Source organism: Canariomyces notabilis (assembly GCF_033297395.1).
Source record: "Canariomyces notabilis strain CBS 508.74 unplaced genomic scaffold N656scaffold_19, whole genome shotgun sequence".
In the NCBI taxonomy this organism is placed as follows: Eukaryota; Fungi; Ascomycota; class Sordariomycetes; order Sordariales; family Chaetomiaceae; genus Canariomyces; species Canariomyces notabilis.
The window spans coordinates 407,189-421,612 of NW_027041841.1; the positions used below are offsets into that span (position 1 = coordinate 407,189).

General features: G+C 53.4%; 2 protein-coding genes across 2 annotated transcripts; both read right to left on the reverse strand.

The window, feature by feature from the left end:
* Positions 1-1,296: 1,296 nt before the first annotated feature.
* Positions 1,297-3,432, reverse strand: N656DRAFT_713606 (YVTN repeat-like/Quino protein amine dehydrogenase; the record flags this gene model as incomplete). Its single annotated transcript, XM_064811903.1, has 2 exons — positions 1,297-2,508; positions 2,572-3,432. The coding sequence occupies 2 exons, from the start codon at positions 3,430-3,432 to the stop codon at positions 1,297-1,299; spliced, it is 2,073 nt and encodes a 690-aa protein (XP_064668107.1).
* Positions 3,433-6,790: 3,358 nt separating this feature from the next.
* Positions 6,791-10,518, reverse strand: N656DRAFT_800050 (glycosyltransferase family 2 protein; the record flags this gene model as incomplete). Its single annotated transcript, XM_064817960.1, has 2 exons — positions 6,791-7,212; positions 7,293-10,518. The coding sequence occupies 2 exons, from the start codon at positions 10,516-10,518 to the stop codon at positions 6,791-6,793; spliced, it is 3,648 nt and encodes a 1,215-aa protein (XP_064668108.1).
* Positions 10,519-14,424: the final 3,906 nt, after the last annotated feature.

The window sequence follows — 14,424 nt, forward strand, 5'->3', positions numbered from 1 at the left end:
TGGCTCTGTAAATGGGCATACTATAGTGGGTTATAGTGCCTCATTATAGGTGGCTGGCCACAGCTGTGCGAACCCTACTGTATCCGAGGCCTTGGCATTCTTGGCAAGAGGAAGGTGGTGAATACTTTTGGCACCAACCTCCGTATCTCTTGCGTTACCACATCCATGCCATGACGGATGCCTGGTTAAACACGCAATCTCCTTCAATTCAGTTACAGACCCTGGACTTTCCACTCAGGTCTTCCACTCGGGTCCACCGGCGCAATGTGCTTAACCAAGGTAAGTAAGGTATCACCTCGCCCCGCGACCGCAGCCAAATGTTGAGACCGCCGGACAGGCGCCACGCGTTGTGTGGCGTTGTGTTGTGTAGTGTTGCCCACCCAGCAGAATGCCGAATCCATATCGTGATATGAGGTGAAGCACATACAACGAAGTATTCACCTCAAAGTGAGACGGGAGTACAGCATTCCTAGTTGCGACCATGAGGTGCCCTTGTCTATCTAGGTATACCTATACGCAAAGTCTCCATGTGATCATTTACAATACCGAGCCTAACACGGACACATCATGCCTTGTCCTTTGTATATGGAGTACTTGTAACTAAACTTCTCCCACAGGCATTGGGCGCGGGAGGGGTTGTACCTATCCAACCTTCAAAGTATCCCTGTGATATGACAGGTTGCGCACATGGATAGATATGCTCAGATGATGAAGACCAAAAACAATTGAATACTATACTATAGTCTAATCAAACCCCGTATCCCGGCCCAAACCGTGCTAGCAAATGCCCCTTTCTTTGATCGAAGTAATGCTTTCGAAACCCCTTGAAATGCATCCTTTCCCAGAAAGTCAGGAAACTGGAAAACGCCCCCCGGTTTCCCCGGTCATATGCTTTCCTAACGTTATGGCTAATCGATCCCCAGAATCTCTTTCTTCTCCTCTAGCGAAAGCCTTCAGAGAACAGTCCAACAACCGGCTGACACGTCGCTGCTTCGCCGCCAAATGTCGCATCTGAGGTGGGTTATCTTCTCCCGCAGGCGGAAGTCTCTCGATGCCCAGTGGAGGATTGTTCTGGGGTTAAGGAACCTGTCTCGCGGTGCTAACAGGTCCGATAACCTAGGCAATCAAATGACTGTCCAACCATCCGTTTTCCTTCCAGCCATGTACCAACGTATGTATACAGAGGCCCCCGTGAACGACCATATATACCCTCAAGAGTGAAGCACAGCAAACAGGCAAGTCCAGCGTGTCAACTCGCTGGCATCGCCGAATGCCCTCACGCCTTTCAGTAAATCCTCAAAACGGCTCAATCTCCACCCTCGACGCAACACTGCCGTGGCGGCGCGAAGCGATGCGCCTCCGCTCGGTGAAGATAGACCTTGGCCAGTCGCGGGTGGTCGAACTCCCTCTGCGCCACTGAGTGTAATCGTCCGAATCCCACAATGACGGTTCCTCTTCCTCGTCCTCGTCATCGCCGCCTGTCAGCCCGCATCTTTCCAGCTGCAGGATGCCGCCGCGAGTGTGATCGCAGCACAGAACCACGAGGTCCTGCCCGCCATTCGCAAAGGCAACGCCGCCGAGCTCACCAAGGACATCGACTGTCTGCTTGGAGCGGAAGGTCTCGGCGTCGATGATGTTGATAAAGTCGGCTTCCTCCGCCGCGACGAGCACCCGTTTTCCGCTGCCAACGGGCGAAAACTTGAGGCTCCGCACGCCCGCCATCTCGCTGCGAATGGTGCAGACGGGCGCCGAAGCTCCTGAGCTGTCGGCGAGCCACCGGGCGTCCCATATCTTGATGGCTTTGTCCTGGAAGGCGGTTGCGATTGTCCAGCCGTTGTCGGCCCAATCGCAGGCGAAGCCGTAGTCGCGATGCCCAGGCAGCCTGTGGAAAATCTCGGGCCGACCTCCTCCGACGGTGGACTCGGCCGCCGTGATGAGAACGTCGAGGCTGTCACCCACCATGACGCGAAGGCGTCCGTCAGGGGACAAAGCGCTGCAGTTCAGGGGAAAGTCGAACGTCTCTTCAGACAGCCATGTCTCGGTGGCTAGATCCAGAACGCGGAAAACTTTGTCGTTGGAGGCTAGCGAGGCTAATGGGGCTGAGGAAGTTCGGGCTTGATGGACCCGGACATGGTTCGTGATGCCGCTTAGGTCGTTGGTTATGATGCCTTTCCGGCAAGCCTCGCTCTCGGGCTCCCCAGAGTCCAAGTGGCGAATGAAGTATTCGCCATGGAAGCTGCCAGCAACAAGAACGCCATGGCCAGCGTCCAAGGCCGAGATTTGTGAACCGACCGCGTCGCTGAGCCTTATCACAGCACGGCCGTGGCCTGACGTGGGGTTAAACTGATGGACGGCGCCCATGCCCGGGTAGAAGGCGCGCGACCTCGAGGTAGTTGCCAGCACATTCCGCAACTGAAAGTGCGACAAGTTGACGTTGTGTCTTATGTCCATACACCTAAAGCGGAAGAAGGCTTCGCTCCGAGGAAGTGCTACATCGGGGAGATTTGGCTGTGACACAGAAGTGAGCTTTTGTTTGGCAATAAGAAATGGAGAATGCCGTTCTAGACTCACAGTCCACCTGTCCGAGTCTGGGACGTTAACGTAGTTGCTGTAGGTAAGAAGCCGGCGCTCCCGAGCTGCGCTCCTCGTAACGCCGATTCTTTTCCAGTTGACGCCCTGGAAATCGCACCCATCACCCTGAAGATCGTTGTAGGACACCCGCCTAAGGTCCGACGAAGCCAAGTCGTTGACCTCGGCGGGCCATGGACACCTACCTCGAGCCAATCCATGTAGGATGCGGCTCTGACGTGCCCAATGATGTAAGAAGTCGGTCAGGCCGTAGTTGCTTGGTCCAATGGTGGTTGGATTTGGGTTTGACAATGCAACGGGGTGAGTACCCTCGTACCATGCGGCAAGGGCCTGACCGGTGGCATCTGCAGCGAGCTGCTCGAACGGCAAGGACAGGCCGGGAGGGTTAGGTACCGCTGGTGGTACCAAAGGCTGAGGAAGGGTACCCATGAAGGTCATAGTCAGGGGAGTGTTCGCATCATCCAGTGCTGAGTCCGGGCTACTCTCGCCACTCTCATCACTTTCGCTGGAGTAGTCGAGCTCGCTGCCGGCTTCTGAAAAACTACTGTTCACGTCCATGTTGGGGTCTAGCAGCCCAGGACCTGCGTACTCCACCAGGGCTGCGCCGTTCCCATCGGACTCGTCCAGATCGTCTGAGGAGTAGCCGTCCAGATCCTGATAATAGGCTGATTGATGGGAGAAGGACATTGGATGGTGATGGTGGATGGGGAAGACGTGATGAGGCTCGTAGGAGAGGCTCTCCTGATAGTCGTCGTCCTCTTCTTCCTCGTCCTCGTCTTCTCCCTGGTCAGTGGCGTCGGATTCGGGTTCTGGCCCCAGACCCTCGTCGTCGATGTACTCCATCAACTGCGCGTGGTGGTGGTGATGGTTATCCTGTTTGTCGTTGCCGTCGTCACCGCCGCCACCGCCGCCATCATCCGGGCTAGGCGGGAAGAGGACGGATCCCGAGGTGATGGCAAGCGTGGGCGCGATAGTAGCAGTGACCAGAACTCCTTCGCTGAGGGTCCCAGGTCTGAGAGGTCGTCCTTGTGAAGAACAAGAAGATCGGCTAGGAGGACCCGGGGGCATGATTGGGCAACCGGCTACTGTGTAAGCCTTAAGGTCGTGTGATGAACACTAGTCAACTGGGTTGCATTGGGCCCGGCAGGGAGTACTCCCTTGCTCTCACTGTACTCTGTGCGAAGTACTGCAAATATGCAACCTAGAGACTGTAGAGAATGCAGAATTAATTTCTTATTCTTCACTTTCCCGTCTTCTGTCTTCACTGGCTTGTTCCGATCAGCAGAGCGCCCTGGCGGGTCCAGCTGCAGCAGAAAGCCGAGCTAACGTTAGTGTGAAGCCCAAGACGGCTCAAATGACAGGAGAACAGCCCAAGATGCAAGTCTCACAACAGCGGATGGAGACAGACGAGGGGGTGGGTTTCAAAGACGGGCAACTGACGGGCTCTGGCAGCAATACACTTGTTGTGCATGTATTTTGTTTTTTTGTACACGTGGAGCTTGCCGTCTTGGTCTGTTAGAAGACCTGTCAAGGCATCATCCAGTCGCAGGTGGTTCTGTGTTGAATTCAGTTTGAGACCGACTTGGAGCGAGTTGAAAGCCTTAACGTCCTTGGAGGTTAGGTGCTACTTACGTAGGCAGTGGAAAGAGAAGCAGAGTCCCGTCATTGCAGGTACCGAACACGGATACAGAAAATCCCTTGTGCTACCTTGACATCGCAGTGCATATGACCCCTAGGCGCCATCTGCGGACGGAGATGGTCAGTTCTGTGGAGTGGATGTCTAAGGTCAAATCCAAGGCACTGGTGTGTGGGGGAGTGTAAGAAGGATGCCAGATGGTTGGCGGTGGATTCGATGTGGCGGGAAGTGGGACGCAACTTGCTGCACTGAGCGAGTCAAGCGACCCTGAGTGGATTCAATCCCAGGGACCCGAAGTGGCATCGCAACTCGGCTTGGATATTACAAATGGGAAGGGAAATCGTGCCCCGGCTGCGCATGCCCATGTGCAGACTGCAGAGCAACCTGGAATGGAAGAAAGCGGCAGGCGGCATGCAACAGACACTACACTAGAGAAAGCACAAAGGCGGCGTTTCCCGTCACTTACATATCTCGTAGTTACAACTCTTATGCTGGTCTAACTGATATTACTAGCAGGTTGTGCTACTGTATTTATGTGCACACGAGTCAACTGTCCTCGGGTCAGGTAGTTGCGGAGAGTATTTGGGTTTCTGCCCTCAAGGCCCGACAGAACACCCGTCTTCCCCAGCAAGTGCAGTTTGCGAAGCCATTGGTTGTGTTGTGTCCAATGTGCGCTTGACATACAGGTAGTTTTGAGCCAAAGCACATTGATGATTAGAGAACAAAGTCCCTTGGAATTACTTGGTGAATAAGGCCTGCAGCGGCATAAGTTAATGTTTGTATGTACAGGGCCTGCGTTGAGAATCAGGCCCTCTCAGCCTGCTGTTCGTTGTCTCTTCTCTCAGTTCATACGGGGCTTGCCCTTATTGCTCGGTGGCAGTGATCTGCACTACAGGCCGCATACTTTTTTTTCTTCACGAATGGGAGGAATATCTCCAGAGGACGAAAAGCACACTTTTTGCAGAAAACGATTACTAGTGCTCATCTATAGCGATGCCTCATCGACTTGAAGGTGGTAGTGTCCGGACAATTCCATAGATCTGCAGAGTAAGCCACCGTGTACTTCGTGAGGGTCGAGATCTGTTAGTGCGGCCAAAATTTTGGCTGTCAAAATCATCCGCTCGACTACCCTTCTTAACAGGGCGTGCGGTCTACGGTTGTACTGTACAGTACTCAACGCAACCAGCAGCCGGGCACTGAACAACGTGTGACCGCTCACATCCCTTTTTCCCATGGGTGAGGTGCAGAGATGATGACCTGATGGACGGGATGAAGAGAAGGAGAAACATATCCGCAACGGGGGTTGGTTCCTGTTTTGGTTAACATGCAGCGTACTACGCCAAAATTGGACAAATTCAACTGAACAAGATCCCATGAATCACATCAAATATTCAACGCCCCCAACCAACACTCTGGGCTGGGTTGGCGCTTGCGGCTTTTCATTCACCGGCTCCTCCTGCATGCGACAGATCGAAAAGAGAAAAAGGGAGCTGGCCTGTCACTTCAGTTGCCGCTTGCCGGTGGCGTCCGGCCCGAATCTGTCTGCCTTTACTCCGTATATCCGAGTAAAGGGATAAATAAGCTGGTCAGACGGGGGAGTACAGTAGCACAAGGTAAGCACATCTGAAATGTGGTATGTATGTACATACCGCAAGCTAACGTTAAGCCCAATCTTCTCACCGACACTCACGCTTCCCTTCATTATTCCTAACCCTATCCATGCCTTCTATTGTTAGCCGAGAGACTGCAGGTGAGCTCGTGGACTACCCACCTACCATTCCCTAGCTGAGAGCCAAGTGCCGACCTTCCAAGCCAAGCCGTGGCGCCTGCACTCTCCCAATTCCTCACGTCACACAGAATAAAAAGACGATTCCAATTCCAATTGTCACAACTGACCAACCCCCAACCGGTGTGCTAGCGCAGACATTTCGGCATAGATATGCCCGAAAAGAGTATCCTGCATCATTCGGTCTCTGTTCCTCTGTATTGAGTCCCGGAGAAAAGACCCTGGAAGTTGGGGTTTGATACTCCAAGTGCCTTTGCATCGAAATAATGATATTAAGTACCTTATGTAGTTGATAGCCTACTACAAAGTCTTCATGAGGCTATTTACAGTTCGAAACTCCTCGTCATAATATTTGAGCCCCAGAATCGTGTGAAGAGCCCAACGCGGACGCCACCGGGATGATTAGCGCATCCTTCTAAAATCCGATACCATAGCTAGGGGAAAACGAGGCAGAATCCGGAGCAAACACAACGGGAAAGGGAACGGTCAATGGATGGGAAAAAGAGAAGAAAAAGAAAGGAAAAATAAACAGGCGCCGCCCCTGATAACCATCCAACCGGCATCCCTCCCCGGAACTCAAGGACTAGCGTTAGCTGGGACCGAACCAACTTAACCAAGGGGTCCAGGACAGCCCCAGCCGACCCAAAAGCCATATGTTGTATGTACATACCAACTCAATAATAATAGTGGCTAATGAAAGAAAGAGACAAGCCGCCACACGGAACACCATGATCTATGAATCAAATGTATTGTTCAAACAATTTCCAACCCCGGTTGACTCAAGCGTCCGAATAGTAGCCATCATAGGGACCATGGCCCTGAGGTTGGCTTCCGCCGACAACGTTTTCCGTCGAACCCCAGTAGTTGTTCCGTATCCTGCGCTCGCGCTCAAACTCGGCCCATCGCTTCATGGTGATCTTGCTGCTATCAAATTCTCCCTCGTACTCGAGCCCTGCCTTCTTGGTCTTCTCCCCTGCCGTCTTCCTGGTCTCGCCCCAAGAAAAGTCGTCAAATTTCCAGAATGCGTACGTCGGCAGGATAAAGTTCCAGACGGGGAGCGAGAGCAGGTAGATGAACATCCAGAGCACGTATGACCAGCTGTGAGCCGTCACAACGATCAAGATAGCCGGTAATCCGAGAATAAGACCGAGGAGAACAAGCGGTATGATTTGCGGCGGCGAATGAATGATGGATATGATAACTAGGACGCCCCACGTTAGATCTTATTCTCCAACCCGGGACCGCAGCCCGATCATCATTGGAAGGGGTCTGCAAACTTACCGACGTAGAATGTGAATGCGATGGCAGCTGGCAAAACAAGAGTGCCAATCAGTTCTATGAACACAATGAACTGCATGCTGAAGCAGAATGTGCCGCACAAGTCCTTGACGAGAACAAGCTCCATAAGATTGTGGATGGTTGAGTTGATCCACCGGCGGCGTTGTGAGAGCAACACCATGAACTCTTCTGGGACCGTTGTTTTGCACACGGCCTGAGGCACAAACACTTGCTTGCGTTTGGGAAAGGTACGCAGCATGAGCGTCGACAGGTACCGATCCTCGCCAAGCAGCAAGAGGTTCTTCTTGTGCAGCGTGTCAACCACGTTCTCCGAGTAGTGCTCAACCACATCTGGGTTGGCCAAAATCGGCACCCAGTAATTCTGAGCGCCCTTGGGCGCCTTGATGCGGTACATGCAGAAGCAACCAGGAAGACAGGTGACGCCACCAAAGACGGACTCGAACGACTTGGCGAGATGGTGGGAGATGAAGTATTCGAACACCTGGATAGCTGATACCCAGCTGGCTCGCTTGTTGGCGATCTTGGTCTCGCCGCAGAGACCCATGATATCTGGATCCTTGACCATGGCCGAAATCATGTGAGTAAGACTGTCGGGGAAAACCTTGGTATCGGCATCCACCATGAGCACAATCTCGTAAAAGTCGGGAGAAATTCCCGTGACCTTCCACAACCCGTTGAACATTTCGTATTCAAGCTCCGTCATCCGCTCGTCAAACATGACCTTCTGGAGGAAGGACATCAGGATGATCTGACTGTCGCGCTTGCCACGGTTTCCGGGCTTTGCCTTGACGGCCTCGTCCGGGGTGCCACACTTGACCACAACCATCATGGGCACCCGCTGCTGCTTGTCAAGCGGAATGGCAGAGTTAGCGCCATAGTCGTAAAAGCCAGAGTAAACCTTGGCCATGTTGTGCCGCTTGGAGCCGCTCGCAACCGCCACATACGAAAAAGCTTCGACGTCCTCCGGGGCGGTGCTGTGATCCTTCAACATGCTGAGGACAATGTCGGGCGTTGTCATGGTTTCTCCCTTGCCCTTGATCAAGCCGTCGCAGATAACGAGGATCACTTTGTGGCTGTTGGGGTAATCCGTCATTGCGATTGAGTCTAGAGTCGTCCGAATGCCGAGTTCACCTTCGGAATATGCCGTTACCAAGCAGATTGCGTGAGCCAGTGGGAAGCCAAACGGCATCCAGTCGGACGGAGGTTGCGGGACCACAGCCTCGTGGATGAAGCCCGCCGGTCCGGGGCCGTCCGAGGGACTCCCGCTGGGAGCTCCGTATGGGTCCGACTTGAGAAAGCTGGTCCGGCTGTCGTTACCCTGCCGGTAGATACCAGGGTTGAGGAGCTGGTTGGCTGCGTTTTGGCTCGCCATGGTGGTAGGGACGCCGGACCTGCGATTGGTTCTGTCGACCCCGTAGACCGCTGAGAACCGAGAGGTGGTGGGCAAAAAGGTACTACTTCGTTTGCTGTGCCGATCCGAGCCATTCACGCTGCTTCCAATATCACCAGGGAACCGAGGCGGAGCCCGGTAAATGTCCTCTGACCAGTCCTCGATCTGCCGGTTGCGCTTCCGCGGGTCTGACGTCTGGGAGGTCTTGGCCGCAGCATACCTCTTACTGATGAACCACTGGAAGATGATAGCAAGGACGAATCTTGCGAGCACCACGGAGAGGATCAATATGAGAGAGACATATAGGACAACTTGAGACGCGATGCACCCAACCGTGTCTGTATCAACCGTACCAACTTTGATGATCTCCTCGAAGCATTCGGCATTCTGCTTGTCGCCTGACGACTGGAACGCTCTCGTGACATCGCGACCGCGAATCGCCTGGTTTGCTAGCGAGTTCCGGTCCCTTAGCTCCTTGAAGCGGGCCGGATACGTAACCTGTGTATCGTTGAACCAATTGAGAAGGTCAAGGTCGAGAACGTTACCGGAATAGACTACGAGGTTGCGTGAGCTGTTCTTGATGTCATCCCACGTGAAGTAGACATCTGCCGCCCCGTTCAGGCCCAGGTAGAAGGCGTCTCGGGAGGTAGCGGTGGTGTGGCAGGCATAGCCCAGATAGTACGGGATTGTCAGGTTGGGCCTCGTGGAACCGTCCTGGTTGAAAGTGGTGCAGGGGAAGTACCACGCTAGATTGCCGCTCGCGTCCGTGGGGACGTCGGATCCCGGCGCTGCCTTGATGAGCCCCTTGCACTTCCCATTGACGTTTTGAAACAAGAAACTGCCATCTTGGCCACCATGCTTCTCCGGCAGGTCGTACAGGACATTCGCGCCATTGCCGTCCGAGCGCAACGGAATGCCCTGGGCGACCGGATGAGCGGATAAAGAGAGGTCGTAGGCGGTGCCGTGGAATATCATGTACCCCGCCGTAACCTGGTTCACTCGCAGTCGTAGCGGCGGCCGGCCGCACACGGTCTGCGTAAAGCCGAATGTGAGGAAGCCGACAAACGCCATGATGAGCAAGATGATGCTGATCAAGCCCATCTTCTCCCTCCACGCCCGCTGCTGAGCCTTGCTCGGCATACCGAAACACTTGAGAATGAAGCCCGGGCACCAGAACGTCACGATGGCACAATATACGTTCCAGAGGCTGGGAGGTCGAATCTGCTCGTCGGCCTGGCGCTGACGCTTCGACTCCTTCATGATTTTGGCGTGTTTCGCTCCGCTTGATGCCCTCCGCCTTGTTCGAGCTGCCTTCTCTGCACTATTCCCGTTCTGTTTTGACGGACGATGCCTCGTCGGCGGAGACTGGTCCGATAATGCATCCTCGTTCCTAGAGCCCGACCCAGACAGATCGGTGGTGCCTTCCAGATCCTCGGCGATTGGGTCGTTGCCCGTTGAGGATGGCAGCGTGTTCATGTTTGCCGCATGCTTTCGATAGTGGTAATTCGGGTGGTCTTTCCCTATCCTGTTCCTCTCTGGCCTGATAAGACTCCGTTTCCGCGAGATAGGCGACTCAGGGCTTCGTGAGTGGTCTGCAGTGGGCGATAGGGGCGTTCTCTCTATTTCCGGATTAGGAGACGGAATAGTCTCGGCGAAAGAAGAAGCTGATGGCCCACGTTGATGGATTGACTGCCCGCTGACGGGGGCATACCCGCCGGCCTCGATGTCTGCTGGTCGCTGCCGCCGCGATTGCGAGCGCCTGTAGCTATGCCGCTCCTCGTACGAGGGCGTCGCGCCCGGTCTTTCTGGGAGAGACATGGTCCTGGCAGTGGCCGAAAGTGTTAGCTACTGTCCATATCATCGGCGGCGTTACATGCGACGCAGTCAGACGAGGACTTCACCCAGTGCAAAGGGAATTCAGCGGGCGGCGACCTCGAGAATACGATCCCGAGGCGCGCAAAGGGTAGCAGGGATGTGGTTCAGGGGGTGCAGGAAGAAACGCGACAAGGCGAGCAAAGGGGTTATGAGAGCAGATCGAAAGAAAGCGCACTGCTGGTGTTGAAGCGATTGGGATCAACCTACACGCCCTGTTTCCAGGAAAACGAACGAGTGTGAGCTGGCGGGTTCTGGTTACCGGATTGGGCGGCCGGACCGGCAGGACGATGGCAACCCGTCGCTGGTGCAGCAAGGGCGGGGTGTTTCTCAGGAGATGGAGGCCTTGGCTGCCAATTTGACGTGCGCACGCAGTTCCTTTGTCAGCACTGCAGCAGAACTGGGGCAATTTATCCAGACACCAAAGTGTGCATGAGTGGTCTCCGTCGGCCAGGCTACTCCAGTTCGAGGTGCATCAGCAGTGGAGCGGCGCAGGCGGTTCTTGCCAGGGAAACCTGAAATGCTAGAGCGTCGGTTTATTAGAGGACTGGAGTCTCTTCGAAGTCAACACAGTCGTTCGAATCGGCAAGGAGAACGGCGTGAGATTTCCGCAGCAAATCGAGGGCAACGAGCAACGCGGTGATCACTGGCTCATGCGCGATGCGCCAAACAAAACCAGCGCCCTATGCTTCATGCAGAATATCCAAAAAATGAGATGGTGTCTTTTCGAAGTGCCCGCCGGCCAAAGTCAAAGCGAATAAAACATGCAACTGATCGAAAGTCGGCAGCGCCAAGCGAGGGACAGAACTGAAAGGGAAGGAATATTGATGATGCTGAGGAAACACAGCCGGTGTGAGCGCAGGCTGGCCGGTGATTTTGGTTGCAAGTTATGAGAATGCCCTCGAAGTTCCAAGTTCTTCGCTCTTGGCTCAGGGGGAAGCCCCAGGGTAATACTGTATTTTCCTTGGGCGCTTGGTGAGGCTGGGTTAGGGTTGTATGTGTGTAAACAGGCGGTCGACCGGGTGTTGCAAGCGATCAGCCAATCATCGCTTGGAGATCGATCCATCACCCTGCTTCAAGCGACAATTCAATATCGGTGATAACAAACAAGGAAATCACCCTCGAACCATCCAACTTACATACTCTGTTTACAAGACCAGCCTTCTCAGTAGCTTTAGGTTGCCTGAACCACTTGCACTGCAGTGATGCATCTATGCTAGTTACCCGGCCAGCAAGACGCGGTATACCTTGGGATCAAGAGCCGCTGTGAAATTTTTACAATGCCCATCAACCTACTCCGTACTTCGTAACGTTGAAGCGTACTGTACATACATACATACATACATGCTTACATACAACAGTACCCCTGTGCCTCGTATTGCTTTGATTGCGGCAAAAACGCTGCCAAGGCCCGGATCCTTCAGTTTGAACTTTGAACTTTCAAGGAGTGTGGTTGCTTTGCATCAATCCCACCTCGCCATGAAACTTTTTTTAGGGTGCACTTGACTACCGGTAACCAGCAAACCGACATCAGCTTGTATCCGAACTTCACCTTTGGCTGCATCCAAGCTTCTGACTGACAATAGATGACGATTCTGGTGTCAATTTTGGATCTTGATCATTCACGCCATCTATCCAGGCTTGTGTTGGAATCCCAAGGACCAGGAGAGAATTAGACTGTCAGAGAACCACGGGGTAAAATGGGAAGTTTCCGTCCTGTATCATCTATTGCGTCCCGAGGGGTAACCAGCCAAACACCGAGCCTGTTGTATTTTCCCATGAGACAAACCCTTCAAGCGGACAGACTTGAGCCGGGCACTCTTAACCAGCTTTCGAGCGTAATGCTCGATAGGTCAGCCTTTCTGGCCTTACAGCCTTTGCCAGCTCAACGCGGTGCAGAAACGGGCTTGAGATGCATCATCCCCAGGTGTTTGGGTCCGAATTCTTCGATCGGCCATAGCAACCAATGAACCTACCATCCCTATCCGTACCTTAGCTCGGCTAGGTGCCATTGACTTGCTCGATAAAAGACAAGTCCCATGGGCGCCTCCTGGTTTTTCCTCAGTTCCTGGAATCATCTGTCTCGGGCTTGCAGTTTCAGCTTAGTCTGCCTTCACGAGACCTTCCATCGCTTCTAGCAGGTCATGGCGCGTCGCGGCACAAGCGAAGAAGGTTGGGGAACAATCGGCACTTGTATAATGTACCCGGTATTTCCGAGATCTGAAGAGTGCAACAAAACTTCCTGTGTATATCAGGGAAGTTCATGATTGTCGGCCTCGGGAGATGCTGATCTGCGCGGCCTGGGGAAACCGTTTTCCACCCCGAACCCTCTACCCGGAGGTTGGGCTGTCCCTGAGGAACTAACGTCCCAATCCGAATTCTAATGGGATGGGATGGACAGAACCTCTTGTTATGAAGCTCATGACGGCACGGGATTCGGTCATGGTGCAGGCTACCGCTACCTGTGATACGGATATCAGTTCGCCCATTGAGTAAGGTATGTACAGTACATACGTACATTACATATATACTACATGGCAGACGAGCAGGCTTGGGCACACCACCTTCACCGCAATTACATGACAAAAGTACGGAGGGATAGCTAGTCATATATCATCTTGAAGGAGAGAAGCCTGCATCTACACTAATTACAACGTACTCCTGGCTAGCCCTCCTGGTTAGCCATACACTAATGTCACGTTGCAGTCGACCCTTAACTAGTTCGGCACTCGCCGCTCCCCCCTAATAAAGTATAACGCCACCTATCCATGGCTAACCCGAGCCCGGCGTATTACTATATTGTATATGAGGGTCATTTTCAGTGATAGTTCGGTAGGACGATTCTTCTTGGAAGTGTACTTTCATCAGAAACGTCATGCAACCGGTTCGTGGGTTGTTGGTTTTGTGTTTCCATGCTGCAAGACTCGGACTTACATAAGACAGAGCCATATGCAGTACCCTATGTACGGGGTACAAGTACATACACTAGAGCCAAAACGCCGAGATACACTATTATTGCATACTACAGACGGGTCGAGGCCTAAGCCTCGTCCAGCCGCATTCGGACTTGGCTACAATCCGAACTAGTCGAGGAAAAAGTCGGATGAGTGCAGTACTGGCAGCATGAAAGCTCACAATGACCGCCATAGGAACCTGTCTCACTACCTGCCCTGGGGGCAGCGCATTCCTCTCGAAACCTATACCAGTGTATAATGTGTACGTGTAGCTATGGGCGCGCGGCAGATCGGCGGGTTATAGTGTAAGGAGAGACACAATGAAGTCATTGAACCGCTCAGTGGGCAGTGTTCCGGCATCGAAGTTGACGGAAGCATGCAGCTCGGTCTCAGGTACTGTAAGCTTGAAGCCTCAAAGCCCCTCGGACCCTAGCATTGACGTGTTTGGTAAGGTTGGAACTGGAAGTCAAATGCTCCTTTTTGATGGGCGCTGACGCTGACCAACCATTGCCGATCATTTACGCCATAGGACGCACGCCATGCCACGCCATGCCATCTTTGAGGTGGCTCCTGAAAGGCTGAAAGGCTCTAAGGTGCTTGCGTCGTTCGTTTGGCTCATCAAAGCGTCTGGGGAAAACATTTCAATGCGCAGCCAGGGTCCTGGCAACCACCTCAGTGGATACGAATGCAAGACTCGAGGTATCAAGGTGATTATTGCACGTATGTAAGTTATGTACATAGTTCGTAATTACCAACATAAAGAATCAAACACAACGTGCTATGCACATCAAGCGTCTGCTGGTACCACGTGGCCATCGATGTCAAAGCTGAGTAAGCTACGATCAAATCTACGACCTGACTACGAACTTTGTATACCTAGTACCCTAAATAACCTCTT